The 23,625-nt window shown below is 40.1% G+C and overlaps 2 protein-coding genes across 5 annotated transcripts in view; one reads left to right on the top strand and one right to left on the bottom strand.

Annotated features, from left to right (window-relative positions):
- Cmss1 (cms1 ribosomal small subunit homolog) overlaps positions 1 to 23,625 on the top strand; it is a 298,038-nt gene that overhangs the window by 17,546 nt on the left and 256,867 nt on the right. The gene's annotated exons all lie outside the window — the stretch shown is intronic.
- Positions 1 to 23,625, bottom strand: part of Filip1l (filamin A interacting protein 1 like) — a 234,488-nt gene that overhangs the window by 9,696 nt on the left and 201,167 nt on the right. For 3 of the 4 annotated variants that reach the window (XM_021185160.2, XM_029470279.1, XM_029470280.1), the window contains one exon: positions 8,881 to 11,656. In XM_021185160.2, coding sequence (XP_021040819.2) covers positions 8,881 to 11,656 — 2,776 coding nt within the window. Of the gene's footprint in view, positions 1 to 8,503; positions 11,657 to 23,625 lie in introns of those variants that run through there. The other variant, XM_021185161.1, reaches the window with a different exon arrangement.

The following is a 23,625-nucleotide window of genomic DNA, read 5'->3' as shown; positions in this document are numbered from 1 at the left end:
CACCAATGGATGTGCTATTCCTTGGTACAAGGCTAGAGAATTGCAATGATCTGAGTGGTATGGGGGTAAAAGTTGATTTAGAAAGATGAGGATTATATACAGTAACTTTGTTAAAGTACCGTCTGTACTGAGATCTGGACTAAGGGAAGAGTAGCAGGGGCTGAAAGTGGTGGAGGCAGAGAAAGAAAGAATGGAAAATAGTGATAACTAGATCGTGATTGTGGGGGAACAGAGGTTTCTAGGTATTGAACCTGGTGATGAGGAAGGAGGAGGACTAGAACCCCTTAAGAGAAGCAGTGCAATTGGTGTGTGTGTGTGAGTGTGTGTGTGTGTAACTGTTAGCACTGAAGTTTGGGGGATGTTAATAGAGAACCCTTGTCGAGAAATCATCATTTAACTGTGTACGCAAACTACATAATTTCTCACCACACTCACCACACTCATTGCTCCCTCCTTTCTACTGTAAGTACCGCTACATCCTTTTCCTAGAATTAGAAATGAATGTCTGAGGAGCCCTACTTGTGTCTGAATCTTTTGTACAAGTCTGTACAACTTTATGGATAACTAACTAGTCCTGAAAAGACCCTTCTCATTACTTGAATACTGTGCTGTGATTGAACCATTATCCACACACTGATTGGCCTGCAGGAAAGGAAATCCTGCCCTCTCTGCCAGTGACCTTTCTGGCCACCCTAGCCATTGTGTCTAGACCAAGCAGACACATTACATAAACTTGGAGTCTGGGGAGATCTGCCATTTCTTGGCACTGAAGTATGCAGTGAGGACAGGATGTCCCCCTCGAAGCAGATTTCCTTCCTCATTGGCAGTCTGAGAAAAACCTGGAATGTGGCCATAGTTGATAGGTTTCACGAAAAGGTAAAGCAAAAGCAAACAAACCCAAAAGGAACTGTCCACTGTTTCCCCAGGGTTCTCAGTGCTTTCTTGGAAGCTTAAGTCACCAGTCACAGAAGCGTTGACATTTCCCAAAGTTTATGGAGTCAATTTTTCCGATTCTAATACTCACAGAAGAGCTTTATATGAGTAAGTGGACTGCTCGTGAATATGCTGTGAGAGACACCCTCAGCATGGCTGCTACCCCGTACATGACTTTCTCCACTGCTCCCTAAAGGATGGTCTTGGCCTGGGTATGTTCACAAGGTTCACATAACTTCTCCTTGACCCAAAACTTATTTGTTTGTTTGTTTGTAGGTGACAGAAGTATCTGATACACTATTTAGGCAAAACGTCATCAAAAGACAAAACAGAAAAGGAAGTAGCTTGCTTTTTTTTTTCTTCCCTCCTCCCTTTTTAAAAAGGGAGAAAACAAACCTATCAATAGAAAGAAATTCTCAAGGAATTATTTTGAGTTGTTTGAAGGGTGGTTGTGTTGAAAAGAGGCTGTTAACTGTTATGAGGGGGCATGGGAGGCCAAATTAGAAACAGAATTTAACGCTGATAGAATTGAACCATAACATGTTCCCTTTTCCCTGAACTGGGAAAGTAGACAAGTTGTTGTTGTTGTTGTTGTTGTTGTTTTTTAATGAGAGCATCAGTTTTTCCTTAGTAAGATATGACACTATTTGAAGAGTAGATTTCCTGATCTAGGAATGCAAACTAGGACAAACTTCTAGGCTTCTGCAGAGGCATTAGAAGTAGACTAAGTTGATGAGGCTTGTCTTTATGGATGATATCTTGAACCTTACTGGATAGTTCCACTTCCAACAGAGGTCATCATCTGGCCTTGAGACAGCCACCTACTTGTAAATTCCAGAGTTTGGGTTATAATGCTTCTCCTATTGGTCATGGTCACTCTTTTGCTTGCCATATTTGAAGCTCATATAATTCTATTATATAATAATTATGTTAATTCTCTATACCAATTGGTGGCCCCATCCAAAGCTCACTCTTCATGCTTGGCATTTGTGTACTTTGCCTGCAGAATCATGCTTTAAGGTAAGGATGGAGACTGAGACAGCCTTGTGTTCTTCTTGATGATGAGAAAGCCTTGTGGTCTTTCTCTGCCCCATAGGACATGTAGCCCTCCCACACCTGCTATTTGTGGGTCTTGACTTTTCACAGTCACTGGCTATTGGCCTAACAGTAGCTTTAGGATTCAGGAAAAGTTGGAGGGAAAAATAAATCACTATTGCCTGTTTTATTGACTGTTTTATAAGAAATGAACTCTGGGCTAGGCCTCTCAGGGTAGATTGTTTCAGTTGATGAGAATTGTGAATATTATCCAGATAGAACAATGGTGGGTGAGCCCTTCCTGTGTTTAAGTGCATTATTAGGGTGTTGGTTGAAATGGCATTTATCTGGGGTAATGTTAGGCAAACATGTCTGTCACCATAAGTAGTAGAATACAGTTTATACTGACTGCTTTACCTTGCATTGAAGTAGTTTCAGTGGAAAGAAAATGGGGCAGTGAGAGGCATGTCTTTACTGTGTCAGTTTTGTCACATACTAATGAAAAACTTAGAAAGTCTGTTTTAGTTTATCTCTAAAATTAACAGAATCCCCCCACACACACATTAGGGTTGTCAAAAAATGAAATATTTCATAAAGGACTCATTTCCTCTTAGTCCCCCTCCACTCCCCTATTACGTAGCTTGATTAGCTAGAAGCCTTCTGTGGAGACACAGAGCACTTCCTGTCACTGAATTCAAGGCCTGTCACAATCTAACTGGTCTGTTCCCTTCCTGAGAACCAGCTCAGCTGCACTACGTGTGTGGCATTTGAATGATGGGATATGGTCTCGCCTGCACGCGCTCCAGGTCTGCCAAGTGGGCCTTTAATAGAAACATCCCTGGACCACCTCAGCTTCTCATCCCTGTTAATTTCTCACCTATTCCTCAAATCATCTTCCAATTTGAGTAATACTTTAAATAGAAATTTTAAAATGAGGCTGTAGTTAAAGAGAATTTCCCTGCGATGGCTGACTGATGCCCAAAGTTAGCCAGGAGTGAATTCTTATGATAGCCTGTTGTCCTGATGAAATGACAATGAATTTGTCAATTCTGTCATAGGAACAGTTTTAATTCATTATCAAATTATTACAGTACTCAGAGGTGTTAGACAGTTCTCTCAGTGGACTCTGAGGATTCTTTGGGATACCTGCTTCTCTGATGCATTTGACCACTTACAGCTTTAAGAAGCTAAAAGTGCTTCTTAGCTTTGATAGTTTAAAGGGTCTCTCAGAAAGGAAAGGGCTTGGTGTTTAATCTAAATAAAAATCAATTTAACAGCACTTTTGTTTTGGGAACTTTATTAGCAAGTCACTTGTCTGTCTTATGTTTGCTGGGTTTTGTTTCTTTAGACTGCACTCTCAAGAGTGTGTTCTGGACCCAGGAAGAATAGGGATATAAATTCAGGACTTTGGATTTGGGGAAGAAATAGAGCTTGTTGGTGTCGGGCCACCTGCCACAGATCACTTTAAAGATTTAGTTATTTGTACTTTACTCGTTATGAGACTGGGAACATCCCACCTAATAAATACTAAACCTCATTTTCCATTACACCCTCTAGAGGGCAAACTAGTCTCATTTCCTGGGGCAAGTTTAAAATAATCCAAGAATAGGGGCAACACTTGCCAGTAGCAATATACAGATTTCTATAGCTGTGAAATTCCAACTTCAGGCTGCAAAACAAGCAGATTATTAGATTGTAGCTTAGGATAGATTCTTGTTTTTAGAGATCCCAGTTTGATTCCATTTGGGGACAGGGGTGGGGTGGAGAACAATGTTAACATTAGGAGAATCTCACAAGGCTGTCTTGGGTTTAACTTAGTTACATACAGATCATAAGAAGGTTGCTGTGGTTGGGAAAGTACTAAGGTGGCAGAATGCTTGCCTTGAGTTTAAGAGACCCCAGTTCAATGTCCTATACCACTAATGCCACAAGGGGAGAAAAGAAAAGCAAAGAAAAGCATGTTTGATTCCTCTATTTTTGCTACATGTGGTTTGTCCAATTATATTTTCTCTTGGCACTTCAAAATAAAGAATGAAATTCTTAGAACATAAGAATGTAGAAATAACAGAAATTAATGTAACTGAAGCAAATAAAGTCCTTTCATTTAATATGTCTAAAGACCTACTTTATATATATACTCAGTATGAAAGAAGCTATAAAATGTTTTCAATTTAGAGTTACTTGAATAAATAAAAACATCATAGAATCTTTGATTATAACAGTTTGAAAATAAAATTACCCTTCTAGAAGGAAACAAAATAGTCATAGGAGGCAGAGGCTGGAAGGGAACTGGAGGGGAGAGAGGAGCAGGGGAGGGGAATGAGAAGCAGGATCAGGTTTGGGAGAGAAGCCCAGAGTGCGGGGAGAATGAATGGAAATCTGCAGCTGGGATGGGAAAGGAGAATCTCTAGAAAATCCCTGAGACCTTGGATAGGAGAAGCTCCCATAAGTCAATGCTGGTGATCTTAGCTGAGATGCTTAACAATGGGGATATGGAACCTGAAGAAGCCACCTTCTGTAGCTAGGTAGGACCCTCAGTGGCAGAAATTCAGACCCACCCACAAAACTTTCAACTCAGAACTTGTCCCAACTAAAAGAAATGCAGGGATGGAGCAGAGACCAACGGGAAGGCCAACCAATAACCGACCCAGCTTGAAACCCATCGCATGGGCAAGCACCAATCCCTGACATTATTAATGATACTCTGTTTTGCTTGCAGACAGGAGCCTAGCATAACAGTCCTCTGAGAGGCTCTACCCAGCAGTAGAAAAACAGATGCAGGGACCCACAGCCAAACATTAGATAGAGATCAGGGATACTTCTGGAAGACTTGGAGGAAGGATTGAAGGCTCAGAAATAGATGGAAACCCCACATGAAGACCTACAGAGAGTCAACAAACCTAGACCCCTGGAAGCTCTCAGAATCTTAGTCACCAACTAAAGAACAGACACAGAATGGAGAAAGGGTCCCTTCTACCCCCAGCCTCCATCTCCCAGCACATTTGTAGCAGACAGGCAGCTTAGTCTTAATGACTGCCCAGTCCAGCCTCAGTGGGAGAAGATGCACCTAATCTGTCAGAGACTTGATGTGGGGGGATACCCAGGGGTACCACCCTCCCAGAGGCGAAGGAGGTGAGGGATAGGGGGAGGGACTCAGGGAGGGAGGGAGGGATGGGAGGAGCAGTGTTTGGTATGTAAATTAAGTAATTAATAATACAAAAGTACCCTTTTAGGATCTCAAAGACTGCATGTCTAAAGCCTCAGCATTGTAAAATAGAATTGTGGGGACCTTCTAATTAGAATTTATATAGTCCTGTCACCATTTTGCACAGGCCTAGGTTGAGAATCCCTAATTGGAAAACTTGAAACCTGAAATGCTCCAAAATACAGACCCCTTGAGCACTTAACATGACACTACAGGAAAACAAACCCTTCATACTATATCAGTTCATTTGTGCATAAAATTATCTCAAAATATTGTATAAAATTATCTTTAGGTTCAATATGTAAAAGGTGTTTCCATCGCCAAGCTATCTTACATGTATGTGTGTTTGCATATCCTTAAGGAAAAAAAAAATCCAAAATCTGAAACACCTCTGGTTCCAGCTGAGAAATCCTTTAATATATGTAAGGATGCATTCCTTATAATGTGATAACCTTTTAGTAAAGATGGCTATGTGATTTTCACCCATAAAGAACAATGACATTATCTTGGGAGAGGTTTTGCCTTTACTTGCTTTTATGTTTCATTAGGTTTTTGTTTGTTTGATTGATTGAGATACGGCCTTGTTCTGCAGCCCTAGCTGGCCCAGAGCTTGTCCTGCCTCAGTGTGCTGAGGGCTGGGGTTAGAGTTGTGCCATCCTCTGTTCTGGGTAGTTATTTAGCTTGCCATTACTTGCCCTTGCCCCCACCACAGAAACTTGTCAAGACTTTGCTACGCCTTTTAGATGACAAGCAAACTTGCCAGGATATTTAAGTATGTGGTAGAATTCTACAGCTTAAAAAGCTAATGAAATTAGTGGGGCTGAGTAAATGAAATTTGGCTTTGAAATAGGGACTCTGACCAATGAAAGAAAGTAGGAGCTCTTGGGGCTGAGGAGACATCTCAGAAGTTTCAAGCACCACAAGCACTTATCCATACAGAGACACGCATACATACACATAATTTTAAGAAAATAACAATAAAAGTTACAAAAACAGTCTTCAATCAGCCATTCATGGATAGTGCGCCTCTGCCTTCACATATTTCTTACGAGGAGTTCCCAGCATCACTTCCTTAGTCCTTGTGCCTTTGCAGGCATGTTCCAGTAATTCAGTGAATGGAAATTCTGTAATCTCCCACACAGACTCTCTCATTCCTCTCTCCCTCTACACACACACACACACACACACACACACACACACACACACACACATATGTATGTCTATCATACGTATGTACAGCTTATCAAAAAGTTAAAATTAGAGACAAGAATCTATATTTTATATGTAATCTTATTGAAAAAGAATCCTTTGACTTTAGATATTAGTGACAGTTGTAATAAACTTTGTGTGATTTAGTAACGAGAAGCTACTAAGTTCATTTTGATGTTTCTATGTTAATTATTGCACTCTTGTAAATGAGAGCTAGTCCTTAGAGGCTCTGCAAAATACAGTCAATAGAGATTAACTACCCAGGAAGCCTATTTATAATTGATCTGCAATGATGATTTCTACCCTCTCACAGTCGAGCACATATAGCCTTCTAAAACCATATTAAAAAGAATTTCTATAGATCGCGTTAAAAAAAAAAAAAAAACCTTACGAACTAGTTGGGCTGATGGGCAGCCGGAGCTTCCACACTCTTACTAGTTACAATATGCCAAACGTGGATGCCCCTCCCCAGGATGCTCAGGACATCCATGTGGGACCCAGTTGATGAGAAGAATCCCTCAGCTGGTTCTCTCTGCTTGTTTCCCCCATTGCTGTGGAAATATGTTTTCATTCTGTGCCTTTGTGTTTTTGTGTTCTTGAATTCTTCCTGGTTTCCATTCATCATTTTGTGACTAGTTGTTTGATACCATTCAAATCTCACATGTGCCCTCTGGTTTAGTGACTTTAAAAGGAGCCCTTTTTTTCATTGTCGACTTTGAGAGGACTGCAGTGAGCTGTGTAGTTCCTTTCAGAGTTCTATCCTAACTCGACTTAAAAATAACTTTGAAAACAGTTAGACCATCATGTATTTTGTAATACAGTTGGGTCTCTGCCGATTCCCAACCCCAAGATAAATGTGTTTGAACAGAAGCTTCCTCATTCATCATCCGCCTCAGCTTTCTTCCACATTTATTTAATCATGATGCAAGCCCACAGCCTTGGTGTTGCAGTTCATCACCATGGAAGTGTTTCTGTCAACAAATCCTTGCTCTGTATCATAAAATTGATTTTACAGGGGAGAGGAAGATACCTTTGACTTTTGAGAGGTCTTCCCAGTTTGCCTGGATGTTGAGATGAACTGCATTTAAAACAATAACTGGCAGTAAAACTGACTACACCAAATTTTAACAGTTAAGCGTGTGGAACGGGAATGGAAAAGGGAAAATGGCGAATTAGCCGTTCTGAAGTCATCCTTTTAGAATGTGACTTGGGGACTCGATGTGTAATTTAATACGTTCCTTTAAAAGCTGTGCTCTCTGCCCTGAGGTGTGGAGTGTGCTCGGGGGCTACAAGGAGTTTGGTGTCAATCTCTAGGAAGCTTTGGCAGAGATTTTTTTTTTCATGTACCCGGTGAATGGCATAGCAACCACAGAAGAAATCACACGATTACCTCTGCTGCCACGTGGCGTGCTTATTTTTAAAAAAGTCTTTTAACTTGTGCTCCTAACTATCTGCAGCTTTTATTTGCTTCTTGAGAGTTCTTTCAGAAATATAAATTGTATGCTTCTGATTGTAGCCTTACTCACAAGCAGGGTAGGGCAGCACCCACATTAAGTAATTTTGGGAACCAAATAACACAGAACAAGAATTGCACTTTTGTTTTGGAGGAGAATGTCCAGAAGTTTATGTCATAGTGGCTGATTCCAGATTTAGATGTAATATATGCTGTATGGGGTTTCAGTCTGCTTGAGAAACCTAAGCAACCCTTGATAGTCAAGCTAACTTGTAGTTCCAAACTTGCTTTCTGGCTTCCTGTCACCTCCCAGAGCTTTTCATTTTTACCATCAGTGTATTTGTGTGCTCACTAATAGAAACATTTTAATATTATTTTATCCTGTCATCTGAAAACATTTTCTGACTTCTGATAGTTCTCTTTTGAGCACTAAAAATACTGAAGTACATCTCAAGCATGGCAGTAAGTTTGCCATAGTTATTTTGGTTCATTTTGAAGTCATGGAGCGGAACCACTTTTCCTCCTCTAATACGTGACCAGAACTATATATGACAAATAGCTCCTGCTTATTCTATAGGAAAAATTATTGGACATCTTAAACAGGAAATAAAATGATATTGTACATGCAGATATATAACACAGAATGATCAAATGAAAATTGAGCAAGCAATGGCAAAAGTAACAAACTATTTACTGTTTTATAATGTTAAGTAATTCACCAAGACAAGCTGCAGTCAAATTAAAGTGAGTTATGGAAAATGAAATACATAAAGATGTATTTATACAGGTGCAGACTAAATATTTTCCATACAGGTATGTAAATAAAAAGATATACAGTAAGTGCACACTTGATGTGACTATGCAGGCAACACATAGTTAGTTCCAGATACTCTTGTTCAGTCCATGCACAAATCTTCCCAAAGTACAGGTTTAGTCATTCTTCTAAGGGATTTGGAGGGGTGATTAAAAAGGGACTGAGTTCCTTGCAAGAATATCAGTATGAACTGGATGAGGGTGAGGGTGGTCAGTTATATATATTACTTACTGTAATTTGTGATTGTCGAGGAAGAGGTGTGGCTGTTGGTGTGATAGTAATACTGCTGGTGACTTTATTGGTTGTTTTGTTTAGTGCCCCATTAGTTAAGCCTTGAGTTCTGTTATCCTGCAGCGGTGCTGAAGGGCTGGCGGGTCTCATGGGGCCAGCCACAGCTTGCATGTAAGGACTTCCTAAGTGAATGTGGATTTTATTATCCTCAGTAGTTATCACACTTGAGCTGTTACTGTTTGAACGTTGAAACTGCCATGATGACTGCCGGTCTGGGGAGACTCTGAAAATTGCATGCTTGGCGCTGATTTCTATTGGCTCTGGGGAGCAGCCTTGCTCAGGAGAACTAGGTGAACCAGTCATAGCCAAAACCTGAATAGGTGACATTGTCCGTTCTGGAGTCACAGAACCACAGGACTCTGGGGTCTGTGCTCTGGCAAAGGTTGCCATGGTAACTGGGGGCATGCTTTGCTCTAAGTTCATAAGGCTTTCTGTAGAGCTTTTGGACTTAATTGGTGTTATAGAGGCATTTTGGAGAATGGTAATCCTTTGCTTTGGGGTGCCACAGTTTGGTATCACCGCTGTGCTGGTGTAGGAGTGAGGACTCTCTGTGGTTGGACTTGTGATTTCAAGAGTAGCTGTATTTTGAATGTGGTCTGGAGTAACCTTTATGTGAAGTGGCTGCCCAGGTGTGTGACTTAGAACTAGATCTCCAGGTTGTACAAAGTTGCCATTGGACTTGGTTTGTATTTTTCCATTCTGAGGATGGCCCTCCTTGGATTTCATCCAGGGAATCCATAGTTTCCTGTTCATAGGAAGAGAAGAAGACTGGCTGCATCTGAAGGACAGCACAGACTCCTCCTCATTAGGGTCGTCATCCTGGTCCTCGTTCTCCTCATAGAACTGACCATTGATCACTGCTCTTTCCAGAGGAATGAGGCTCTTGTAGTCTGGTGGCTCACTGTCCGCTGCTTCCGTTTGAACTTCTTTGGAAAATACTTGCGGGTCAGAGATTCTTCTTCCGTTGAGACTAGGCCGGAGGCTCTTACTAAAGTGCCTATATCTTTCTAGCTCTTTAGTGAGGTTTTCAATCTCCCTTCCCAAATCTCTGTTCCTGTTTTCTTGTTGGTTGAGTTTCTTTTGCAGAAGGGAGTGGTCTCCTTGGAGGTGACATATTAGGTCCTCTGTGGCCATGTACTCGTGAATTTTCTCTTTTAATGCATCCACTTCTCTGGACAGGTGCCCTGATTTTGCTTCTTCCTCCTGGAGCCTCCTAAAAAGCCACTGCTCGTGGCTGGACTCTGTCTTTTCGGCCAACTTGTACTTGGCAAGTTCCATCTTGGCATGGTCCAGCTCCTGAGACAGAAGCTGAGCCTTGTCTCTCTCGGCAGCATACCTCCGTTCTAAGGTCTCGTACTCATCCTCTGTTTTCATGAGGTCATCCTCAATGGCTTTCATATCCTTTAGCTTCAGTTTCAGCTTTTCCACTTCTTGAGAGAGCTCTTTAATCTTATTGTTTTCTTGGTGTAATGCTGCTGTGGACTTACTGGAGTCTTGGTTTAATTTGTTCTTTACAAAATCTTTCTCAATTGCTTCCAGCGACTGAAGCCTGTTTTTCAATATAGTAACTTTTGACAAGAGATCATGTCCTTTCTCTTCTTCTGCTTTCAGTTTATTTCTGAGGTCATCTCTCTCCTTGGTTACACTGTACATCTTCTCTTCTGCATCAGTTTTGGACTTGAGTGCCCTCTTGGTTTCCTCAATTAACTTCTCAGTCACTGTTGTTACTTTATTTTGCTCAGCTTGGAGCTGAGAGGTGGTGCTTTGTAACTTATCTTCCGTTTGCTTTAATTTTTCACTCATTGTTTTGCGTTCATCTACAAGCATCACAGTTAAAGTTTTCAGTTTAGTTAAATCATCCTTTAGTGTGATTTCTGTCTTTTCTAGACGACTTTCAATGGCTTCTAGCTCTTTGATTCTGGCATTTAAACTCTCCAGCTCTTCAGACAATTGCTTTGTGGTCATCTTTTCTTTTTCTAAATTGCATTTCAGAGAGTAGCATTCTTGTTTGCTTTTATCTAAAGCATCTTCTAATTTTTCCAGAGCCGTGATCCTTACACTAAGTTTGTCAACCTCTAGTTTGAAGTCTTTACTCTGTACTGTCTCTTTCTCAAGCCTCTTATTGAGGTCTCTGCACTGCTCCTCCATTTTTATGAGCTCTTCATCTTTCCCCTCCATGTCCAGCACGCGCTTCCTGAGCTCATCCACTTCATCCATGATGCCAGAGTTTCCATATTCTCCCTTGTTTATTTTGTCTTTTATATCCTGCAGCTCTTCCTCGGCTTTTCTTAAAGACCTGTTGGTCTCTTCTAACTCATCAATTTGCCGACTGAGTGCTGCCAGCTTCTGTCGGAGCTGGCGATTTTGACTGTCCTCGTTGGTGAGCTTCGCCATAATTTTGTCTTGGTTTTGGTGAAATTCTGTGGTCTGTGTCTGCAGTTCTTTTTCTAGTCTGGTTGCCTTCTGCTCTTCTTCCTGAGCTCTGGCCTCAGCAAGGGCTAGTTTACCCTGTGTTTCCTTTGCACTTGTGGTCAGAGCTTGGATTTTCTGTCTTTGAAGGGCGAGTTGAGCTGTAAGCCGTTGTTGTTCGTCCACCACCATCAAAGCAAAGGACTTCAGCTTGGTCAGCTCCTCCTTCAGGGCCTTGATCCTCTTCTCCTTTTCTTGCGCCTTCTTTTCCTGGGACTCAGTTTCTTGATCAATTAGTTTCTTTAATCTGAAAATACAAGAGCACAGACTGCAGTGAGTGCTTTAGGAATTCACCAGCTGTAATTAACCTTCTTTGTAATATAAAGCAATTGTTCATAGTTAGCATCCTGAGAAGTGTCTTGAGTTTGAGGGAAGAGACTCCTTATTAAAAAAACGAAAAACAAAACAAAAAACCCAGATACCTTGCTAAGGTATCTTTTAAAATTTGTTTAACATTGATTAGTAACAGTTCGAGTTCACCGTTAGGCTTAGAAGAGTATAGGCAATAGTATTTGTTCTAAATTGTGTAGCATGATCCCTGGGTAGTGCAACCTGAAAGCTGTAAAGGAAGGTACAGACTTAAGATTTCAGTTAGACTTGGCTTTGAGACTACACCGGCCCTGACCAGCTAGTTAACCTACATAGTTCTCCATTTCCTCAAATGATCTCGGGCTTTTGTGAAAGTGAGGCAATTCATCCATCTAACATTATCTCAGTCCTGGCATTTGGTAAACATTTGATAACTGTTGCCATGGCACTTTTTGAATTACTCATTCTTGCCCTGTGTTAAGTGGCTTGCTTGAGCCATTACACATGTGCTATATTACTAGTTACTGTTTAACACATTGATTATTCGGTAAAATAGCATTTTATTCTATTTGTTTAGGAGTTATGGACAGCATGGATACAAAAGTGTATTAAAATGGTGGTTTGCACTAATAAGATAGCATGTTGGGAACCACTTTATGTGTCTTTGTCTGATTGTCATGTAAGAGGGGAACTAAGAGGCAACTGAGTTAGGGTTTGGAGTGTTCTAACATGTTCAAAGGCAAGGAGCTTAACAGTAAAGAGCTTCCTGATAAGAAATCCAGTGCTAGAAATACAGAAACCCTGTTAGCAGGAACATAGAGAATTCCTCTTAAATGACTCTAACACACTACTTTTCTTCATTTAAAATTATCTATCGTAACAGGAAGACATGCAGAATATATGTTCTTTCCCATGCACTTGGCTACCTCTGTAGAGATGGTACAGTTAACTTGTGAGTCTCGTAATTATACTGGGAATTGGCTAATTATAGATGATGTAATTGCAGCGCTGTGGTATGGTGCAGAAGCTAAAATAGAATGGAATTACTGAAAAGTAAAAGGACTAACAACTTGAAAATATAAATATGTGCTTTTTAATCAAGCCTGTAGAGTTCATAATATGTCAATAAGCCTGTTTAAGCCAGCCTGCCTGCCTATTTATCTATCCATCCATCCATCTATGTGTCTTGTAGTTTCTGCTGAGGCTGGCCTTGAACATGGTCCTTTCTGCCTCATTTAGGATTATAGTACTTTACCATGCCTGGCTTAATAAATCTATTCTAAAATCTTAATTAATTAACAATCTGCTGTCTTTCATCCTTGTCCCAGAGTACTTGTAAATTAAGAATCTGAGAGAACTTTTTTTTTTTTAAAGTAAACAAATTTAGGGCAGTCTAGAGAATAAAGACTTCTTTATGAGACCCTAATCTGTTCTTTGTATAATATAGAAGAAGGAAAAGGGAGCATGTTTAAAATAATCACATAATGTAAGAATTCTTAAGCTTTTTGGGTGATAGGATCTTGTTTTAGTTTGTCCTGTTTTAAGGATCTGACAAAAGGCTGACATGTAAAGTTCAGAAGCTACTGGGCAGGATGCTGGGGTGCGGCTGCTGGTGAGCTCATCTGTGGTCTTGGCAGGAGACTTCATGACTCTCCCTGCCTGAGACACCTGGGAGCCTGAGAACCATGCTGATTCTTCCTGGAGGTTAGAGATGTGTAGTTCACGGCAAGGGTCAGGGTAAGCGGCTATGGTGGCAGAACAGCTCCACAAACGTGAGCAGAGAGAGTCTCTGCCCTGCCTTAGCTTCCTTTTCACACTTGATGGTGACAACAAGGCATTGCAGCAGCTCAGAGTCTTCCTTTACTGGAGAACAATTTCACAACAACTCTCAAGGATTTCTTCTCAGCTTTTTAAACAAGAGCACATGCTGTCCCCTCTCTCCGGAAAGGGGGATAGGTTTTCTTTTAAGTACAGTAAAAGACCCTTAAAGTGGAATAACTAAGTCCTGTCACTAGAGTAATCAGCTTATTGTGCTCAGTGTTTTAGTGGCAGGCATGGTGCACCTTTCCAGCATGATGGAAGTGCCATTCACCTTCTTCCTGGTTTTCATCATCTTGCTGATCTGTCCATCTCCCTAAGCTCCACCACCAATGCAAACATAGAGAACTGATGAGGCCAGGAGATTTGCTCCAGTCCGAGGAACATGTACACCTAGTAATACTATCCTCCCTGCTGACTAGGCCCAAGTTTTACACCCAATTTTTACATGACTCAAATTCAAGCCAGACTGCAGACCACACCCCAGAATTGATCCAGAAACATGATATCTGTGTCTATCAGGGAAACTATCTGAATTGGAAACTGGAGTTAAAGGAAAGATGTTACTTTTAATTGTATGGAAAAATATACATACACACATATATACACACAGTGATCTTATAAACCTTATTCTTTTAACACCTACATTTTTTAAAAGTTCAAGTTGAAATTGGTACAGAAGATTGGCACATTTTACTCTCTACCATACAATCTAAAAATCTCCATTAACAAACTAGGTAGTCAAGTCATTCTTTGGGAAGAGAGTCTAATTTTTAAGTGATAGCTGTGTAGGAATGTCCTAAAATTTCCCCAGTGTCCCCAGATGAGCTCAGATAACTACTGCTTTCTATCCAGAGGATCTGTCTTAAGCTGCTATTGTTCCTGTGCTCTCTTGGGATTCTCTATAGCTCATTCTAGAGGAGTTTTAAGCCTAGGAAAATTCTTTTGGTAAGCATTTGCTACATATGGAGGCTACTCTGAAAGGGTTGTTGGGAAGAGATAGCTCACTGGACACAAGCTTATCAGGCAGAGTATATGGGGAATGTGAATGTAAGCATTGGTTTCCTTTACGTTCCCCATGGTTGCAGCCCTGCAAAGTTTGTGTGCTCTTGGGTGTGCATGCACCTCCATTTGAAGACTACTGTCTTGAAGGACTCATGTTCATACTCAAATGCTGACATTACAGGATTACAGGAACATCCTGTCCAATAAAAACGGGTTGAGGAAGCTGATTTTATGGACACAAATGTGAGGTAAAGAAATCCAAACTGACTTAAAGCAATGCCTTATTACAGCTTTTGAGTTTCTTTTATGGCTTAAAGTTGTTTCAACTTACTGTGATTCATCATTCATTCATTACTATGTGCAATGCCAATTACTTGCTTTTTCAAAAATATCACATCTGTCATCTTGAGTGTTTTTGTACCAACCATAATGCTGGCTTTTCAATATGAATGACATTCAGAGAGTCTTTTCAGTTTTTATTTATATGCATATATGTCAACATGCATCAGCCTGTATTTTTCTTCTCAGTGTGACATGGTTAATAATATGCACCATATAATGCACACATAAAACAGATGGCGCCCATCTAAATACTGTACAGCCAGTCATACCCATAGGATTTATTTTACAGTTCTCACAATGTTTTGATATTATTTGTGGACATCATAATCAACCCCTCTAAAATATTAACTTCTTGAGAATACACCATGCATGTAAGGGATTTATTTATGTTTTTCACACTGGCTCTTGAGAAGTCGTATGTATGGAAGGAACCAAATGAGGAGTGTTTGAATGAATGAATGGATGGATGGTTTTTGTTTTTTGTTCTCCATCCTATGGAGAACGTTAGCATTGTCCTAAGCAGTTTTGTTTACTTTTTAAAGATCATTTTCTAGTGTTTAACATACAGGTTTTAGGTATTTAAGGAAATGTGGTATGAGTAAGTCTCTTCCTCAGTGTTTTCTAAATACATCATTGTCTCTATTTCATAATTATGGAGCCTCTAAAAAACCAAGACGGCTAGAACCATTTCTTTCTTTCTCCACATCTTCGTACCCTGACTCTGTCTGGTTAGTTGGTTAGGAGAGTTTCAGTGATCACATGCTAGCCCATCATGTTCCTTAATAGAGGCTACTCCGATACTTTTTCTTTCTGATTTGGTGCGCTGATCCTTAAGCAGAATACTGCATCCACACACTGCTTTCTTCACGTTTATATGTGTGTTCTCCTGGCTGTCAGTTCTGGTACTTTGGTTGTGTTATACCCCATTTTATGTTGTTTTTAATTCTTGCTTTATTATGTCATTTTAATCATTGCATTGTACTGATAACAAGTTCTAGCAGTGTGAAGAGTAAAACATGGAATTTGTTGGAAGGCTTCCTCCTTTTAAGATAGTTACTGTAATTTATGTTTCCTGCTGTGCTCCTTGCCTTGTCAATGGGACTTTTCACTGTTTAGTCTAATTTTTAGGAGCATTCATAAAAATACTTATGACCAGCCTTTTTTATTCTGTGTATGCCTTTTATTTATCTTACAAGTCAAAGGGTTGTTCTTTTTCCCCCCTTTTAATTACAGTTACCGCATACCACAGCTATGCTGTAATGCTCAGTTCATCTAACTTGGTCAGCAAGATCCAGAAGAACAGTCAGAATTTTTTTTTTTTTTTTTTTTTTTTTTTGGCATCTGCTAGCCAAGTATGCGTGTACATCTGTGTCTGCTCTATGTCTCTGTTACCGAAGACCCTGTCATCATTGTTGAGATCATTTAGAGATACCATAAATGGGCCCAGATTCAGTAAGCATTAGAGTATGAAGTAAAGGAGAGGAGGTTGTTCGGGTATATATGAAAAAAGTGAGTTAGGATTCATAATTTGGACAATCTTACTTAGTTCTCTATTTGTCAGAGAGAGTGAAATAACAGAGCTTGGGAAATGTCATCAGATAAACAGAATTCTGGGAGGACCTCAGAGCAGGAACTGGTAAGAGAACAAAGTAATAAACTGAAGGTTCCCTTAAAGAAAAATGCTAAAAGGTTAGATTACAGAATTAAAATAAAAGGCCAAGTTCAGAGAGTTGGAGAGGAAAAGGCAGATGACTTCAAAGAGTATATTTCATCTTAAAGCCAAAGGAGGTACTTGTGAAATCTGGGCTAGCCCTGGCCCCCACACCAGGTGGCCACTTGGAAGCCTTGGGCTGGGCTTGGGAAAGGAAATGGAACAGGGACAGAAGACTACCTTATTGAACATGAGCTGAATTGTGTGTTGTGTGCTCCTGAGCTCTAGTATCAGGAACCTTTCTAGTTAGAACACTTGTGGTAATGAGTGTTGGCTTAATGGCACTGATGTGGGCCTGGATGTAGCATTTGTCTATCATGCCAGAGGTACTGGGCTTAATCCCCAGTACTACAACAAGATTAAACAAAAGATAAAACAAAAGGTTTTAAAGTGCTACAAATCTTGTGACCCAGCCATCTTTCAGTTCAAAATTTTTATACTAAGAACAGAGGCAGGCGGATTTCTGAGTTTGAGGACAGCCAGGGCTACACAGAGAAACCCTGTCTCAAAAAACAAAAACAACAACAACAAAAAGAAATACTTAATCTGCTATTTATGTGAACAGTTAGGGGAGGTTGCAGTAGCAAGAGAGAACTTTAACCAAAAGCATACATTACTGAAATGGTATGGAGAACCTACTAACTTGTGTAGGGTAAGGGGACAGACAGGGCCACCTTTGCTCACTCCCTTCTGAAATGTGCTTCTTAGCTATTTGGAAAAGATGCCTCACATCAAAGGTGTTCTCCCTTTCCAGACTTTACATTTTGGTTGATAGCATGTTCTCTCTTTCCAAGTGAACAGATTTTTCAGTCTTCACCAGACCAAGTTTCAAGTAGAGTTCTCCTTGAACTAACTTCCTAGGTCTGCTTGGGCCTGCCGCAGCCATGACAGGACTGCTCTGTGCACTTCTCTTTAGGGGAAAGCATTCACGCATGAGATGCTTTGGATTATCATGAAGCCTATGCCTTCCCAACAGTGTTGTGACACCTAGCAGAACTCTAAATGTCAGGTGGGAGTGGTGTTCAGGTTCCTAATACTGTGGCTGCTTGTTCTTATTATCCTTTCCAACCCTCCTGAGCTTCACCTTTTACCTTCTTTTGTACCCTCATGTTTGCCTTCTTTCACCTAGGGCTTGTTCCCCACTCTCCTTACTAGTAGTTGACAATAAGTAACGTAGATAGTTGAGTGACAGTAGCCTGTGCTCTGGTCAACCCTGAAACATGCGTTAGTGGTCTGTACCAACTAATGAGAAATGTTTGCACACATTATAAATGTACCAGCACTCGGGGGTTGAGATGGAGAATTGTCTGGCTAAGAATTGCCATTTAGGATGAGTTAATTTATGGGAAAACTTTTGAAAAATATTCTTGTAGTAGTTACCTCTGGTATTCATACCTTTTTTTTTAAATCTGCTGCTCAATTGAATTTGAGATCAGCCATTAGTTTTCATTTCTCTTTTTGTTCACAGATCTACTCCTCAGCTCTTCTCCCTTCCCAGAAGAAAGTGAGCGTACAATTTCCAGTGCAGTGCAGCGTACCAAATGGATGTCACTAGCTCACCTCCCCAAAGCCTGTCTGACACTCGAGTCAAACTGAGTCAAACTTATTCTTCCTCCTGTAAACGTGAAAGTGCACCTTCTCTGCTGGGCTCACAACTCAGACTTGATCTGTTTGGGCATGCAAAGGTGGCAGGGTGGGCCAGCTGACTTAGGACAGACCTGAAGGGCACAGACTTCTGTTTTTGTTTTCCTGTAAATATTTGGTAGGCTTTGCTTCTTGAGTTAAAAATAAATTGTTAAGACCACTAAGATTATTTATGTTTTGTGATCTGTTCAAAAAAAAAAACAACAAGGTTTGGAGGATGCAGCTATGCAAAGCTGCCTGCCTCCCTCCTGAGATCATAAGAGGTTGAAAGATAGGAACTGATAACTTAAGGCTTTTATATTGGGAGATTTTTGACAGGATCTCCCTAGAATAGGTCAAGTTGTCCTTGAACGTGCAATCTCCCTGTCTCAGCCTCTAAGTGTCTGCATCACCATTAGTGGCTCATATTGTTCCATTAGTGAAGTTGTCGTTGATTTTATATGCTTTTAATTCTTTGAGCAATATGGATTTCAGTCTTTGTTTACAGATTAGTATTTACAAATAAATATTTCAACATTTGAACATTAAAAGTTGGCATCCCACTTTATTATTTATCTTCCAAACTGTAACTACTGATGCTAATTTCTTCCTGTACTTTCCAGACTAGAGTGTCTAGAAACAGACAAACAAATGAAAGGTCCCCGGTCTCTCCTCTTACACGAATACTACTTAATCCATCCTTTCTGTCATACAGCCCTTCTTGGAGATTAGTCCAATAGATCACTGTCCTCAAGCAGGGGCAGAAAAGTAAATTAATCTGGCTATGAAATAAGTCATTTAAATTTGCCAGACTTTAAAAGACAAAATAATGGGTAAAGTTATGGGAAAGTTTTCAGTAGGGAGATAAATTCTAATAGTGAAAATATTAATGTAAAACAGCACCTTGCTGTATATTCCTGCCATTGAGCTTACAGCTTTTTGGTAGTCTTGGAACTGGACTCTAGGTCCCAGTGTGCTATGTGGCACCCACACAAGAGAATACAGACAGACTGAAGGTCTTTAATGTCTCACCTGATTTTACTTAATTCTTTTAGCTGTATAAGCAAGCACTTATCTTTACAGGATAGGGAGGAACTAAACATATATAATTTAGAACAGTTAACATACTGAACAGCACAGATAACCAAACCAGAATGAGAATATATTGGGAGCTAAACCTGTGCTTCACAAAGTCACATGCCCACCCCCACTTAACCATGTCACATGAGAGAGAACACACATAGGCCATAAAAGAGTTTGCTGTTTCTTCCATCTGACCCACTGGTCTCCCCTTTACTCAATATGCCCCAAGTCATACCAGGTTTTGAGTTTTCTGTGTGCCTTTGTTTTGAGTTTCCCCTTGGGAGGTACAGGACTCTTACCTTATCTAGTTCCATTTACCAGACCATCTATTGTTTATTTATGTGATTATTCCTTAGAATATAAACTTCAGGGTCTGCAGAAATGACTTAGTGGTTACGTGCTTTGGCTTCTCTTCCAGAGGACTCAGGTTCAATTCCCAGTACCTACATGATGGCTTACCTGGAGTTATCTATAACTCCAGGGGATCGGACACCCTCTTCTGATGTCAGTAGGCACAAGGTATGCATGTAGTGCACAGACATAGATGCAAGCAAAACACTCCTCCACTTAAAATTAAGCTAGAAAAAAGGATATAAACTTTATAGGTAGAGGTTTTGTGTGTGTGTGTGTGTGTATGTGTGTTCATGCATGTGCATCTTATTCAGTAAACTGGCCAATCGCTGGTATCTGTTATATTCAGTGCTTCATTTCCACCTTGAAAGCAATGAATAGTACTTACTTGATCTGCAGTAGATATTTGAACGGACAAATACCTGTTCTACTTTTGTATCAGATAAAATATTAGGGAGTTATAGGATAAATATAAATAGCAGACACACAGTGGTCCCTTTCCTCTATAGTGTGGAAATAATAGAAATGGTTGAGCAATTGTTTTATAGCATGTAGAATCATTGTCCTTACTTTATAAATGAGCACTCAGTTAGGCTCAGAAAACTTTAGTAATTTGTCAGAAGTCCAGCTTAGAATTAGCAGAACCGGAATATCAATAGAATTGATGCTCTGACCTCTGTTCTCATCGCTAAGCTATGTTTCCACCCACCGATCTCATGTATCTTGTGCACCATCCTGTCTGAATCTGTGTGTTAGAATATCCTACCTGTCAAAGGCAGGAAGAGTCACTACTACTACTAGCCATTGGTTTGTTCTCTATGGGCCCGTGGCACTTTGAACCTTGGTTATGGACGTTAACAAATATCCTCTTCTTCATTGTAATAATATAGCAAGTTTAGTCATTCAGCATAAATTTGTAATTATTTTTGGATGGTTTTAAAAATTGTGACTTTGCCAGTAATAACATCTCACAGTCCCTAGAGGAGGTAAGTGTGTCATAAATACCATTTCCATAGAACATTTTAAGGAACTTTTAAGTTCTCGGAAAGTATTTTTAACAGCATTTTCTCAGCGTCTTGAAGGGCATAATAACTGTATGCCCTTGGAAATGTTTGAATCATTTTAGCTTGTTCATAATATTTATATGTATTTCTCTTACTAAAAAATTATATTTAACTGTTCTTTTATATCTTAGTAGATTAAGGAAGTAGAAATGGATTTTCTAGAAAATTCTAACAGGTGTTAAATTTTTCAAAATCTCATTGATTACTCTTACCCCCCCTTTTAAAACTTTTCTAGACCTTGTTATTTTCATTCAGATATTGGATATATCTGAATAATTTATGGGTTGGTTTTGTTTCTTTCAGTCTCCTTAAAAATAGTTGTAAGGAGTATATCTTTCTTTGGGTGTTTTTGAGCATATTTCCAAAACCATTACCCCCAATTTTTAGCCTTTTTTCCCTCCCTCCCTCCCTCCCTCCCTCCCTCTCTCCCTCCCCTTTTCCCTCCCTTTCTTCCTGTTACCCTCTTCCTCAATTTTCTCTTTCTTTGACTTGCTTAATGAATTTCTTGGCATTAAGACATCCAAGCAAGGACCGGTCATGAGCCAGAGTGGATGAGTTCACTGGTTTTCACCTCCTCATGAGGAGCCTGGCTTTCCACACAGAGGCAGCGGCTAGCATGGTATGCTTGGGAAACCAAACATTTCCAAACTTGTTTGAGGGAAATTCAAACTTCAGAAACTTTAAAACCACAACAACAGAGGCTTATGGTTTACTGTGACTACTGAAATCATACAGTTTGCCATGGAAACTGGGTAGATAAAAATACCGAGAGTGTAAAATGAGAAACATTTCAATTCTTAGAGAGGACTTGGGGTTTTGGTTTGGTTTCATTCTTCATTTTAACTGTAATAAATTAGGGAAATGGGAACATTTAGTAGTATTTAGAGGGTAGAGTAGTTGAAGAATGGGTTGTTACTCTGTAGCCTGTTTTCTTGTTAAAAGGACTACAGTGGCCATTCTCTGTCTGCCATCACCAACTTTTCTTAGTTCTTGACGACCTAATCATTGCTTTATGACTTTGGAAGGCTGTAGTTTGAGGCCATATGTAAAACCAAATTACAGGCAGGCAGGAAACATTTTTGTTTCTGCTTTTTCTTTTCTAAAATATATTGGAACACAGGTAACTATTGTCTTAAGGATTTGTTTCTCACACCCTTTATACTCATTGTACTAATTAAGGTTGTGTGGTTATCAGAGCCTTAAATTCCCCTTGACCAATAATACTTCAGAGCAGTTTGGGTTACATTTTCATTTTCTAACACCATTCAGAAAACCCATGGGTATAAGCATTGGGTTGCAGCTGATGTCTAAGCTCAGGCTCATGACACGAATCTTGCTATACTCTAGGCACTTCCATCAAGATGTCAGTATTCAGCAACAGCTTTCCAACACATATGACCACAACACATATGACCTGACGTGTCTTGGTTGACTCTGTGTGCTAGTAAAATGTTAGTCACTGTAGTTATGCTTCTTTCTGTAAGGCATGGTCTGTGGCAGAATTAAAGAGAAGCCTCCAAGTGTATTTTACGTTTGCTATATGAATACCCATCCATAAAACTATAGTTTACATTCATTGTGAATTTTAAGAGCAGGCAAACTATTCATGTTTTCATTAGTTAAAAAGCTACTAGGTGTGGGGGAAGCAAAACTAAACTTTGTAAACAGTTGAAAAACAATTTTAACAAGTCCCATTTCAATAGGCAGGGAATGTGGACCAGAATGCTCTCAAGACAAACTGTTAGCCCTTCTTTCACCTGCCGCCCACCTCACAGATGCAGGAAGAAGGCAGTAGTTTTGTGACTAGGATCTGGAAAGCCTTGGACAATCCTCAGACCTCCGTTCCATAAAACAAAAGCCTCCAGCAACCTTTTGAGTTTTTCTTCCTTTCCTGTTTAATGTTGTGTGCAAGTTAATATATCAAGAGATCACATGGCTTAGCAAGCCTTAGTGGGTTGTAACTATATTGAGAACCTTATCTGGAATTTCATGACATTCAGATTTTTGCTCCTTTCTATAGAAACCATTTGTTGTAGTCAAAGTTACAGCTGTAGTTAAAAGCAAAGAAGTAAACCTTAGTGTTCTAACACTTAAAATGTCATGCTAAATTGAAAATACTTGAAACTTCATTTGTGTGCCTCTGGTGCTGAGGCTCGGTGAAGTTTCAAGATTAAACAGGTTCCAGGATAGTTTTTAAGCCTTTCGTGTTACTTGCTCTCTTCTCTACATTAATAGCTCAGTAACTTGGGTCTTACTTCAAGCGATGAGGCACCTTTGACACCTTTAGGAGAGCAGTGGGTTTTTCATGGGTTTTCATTGCCTTCCAGCAGGGGAATTGGGATCAAGGATAACTTCTCTCTCAGTGGCTGAGATTAGGTCAGAAACAGATTTTCTCTGGTTGATTGCTGGGTGTCAGAGAACCTGACCTCCTCTGGGCTGCATCCTACAAAGCATTTCTTGGGTCCTGAGGCAACCCCTCTATCTGAGCCCGGTAGAAGATAATAGTAAGCCCAGTCAAGTAAGGAGCCTTGTAGGAAGACAGGCACAACTTAGTCATAGGCAGCATTTACTGAACATCTGCTCTAGGGATGGAACCTTGCCAACTGCTTCCGCAGCACACATAATCCCTTCACCTTAAACACTGAAATCTTTGAAGTTGTCTTCCTTTCCATGGAAGTCCAGCTTGCTGTGAGGGCTAACTAGTGGGTTCAGTAATCACTATGTGTGTCTTGGCCCAATTTTAAACTTTTGTTTTAAATTTTACTTTAGGCTCTTTGTCTAGTAGACTTTTAGGGAATAAACCCAACCCCTCTACAGTGTTCAGAAGTCCGGTGACATCTCCCTTTTTGTGAGCAGTGCTTTGAGTTGTCTAACTCTGGCCTACCTCCATTCTACAGTTTTCACAGTCCT

Source organism: Mus caroli, chromosome 16, assembly GCF_900094665.2.
Source record: "Mus caroli chromosome 16, CAROLI_EIJ_v1.1, whole genome shotgun sequence".
NCBI lineage: Eukaryota > Metazoa > Chordata > Mammalia > Rodentia > Muridae > Mus > Mus caroli.
This window is presented reverse-complemented; position numbering and strand designations above follow the sequence as displayed.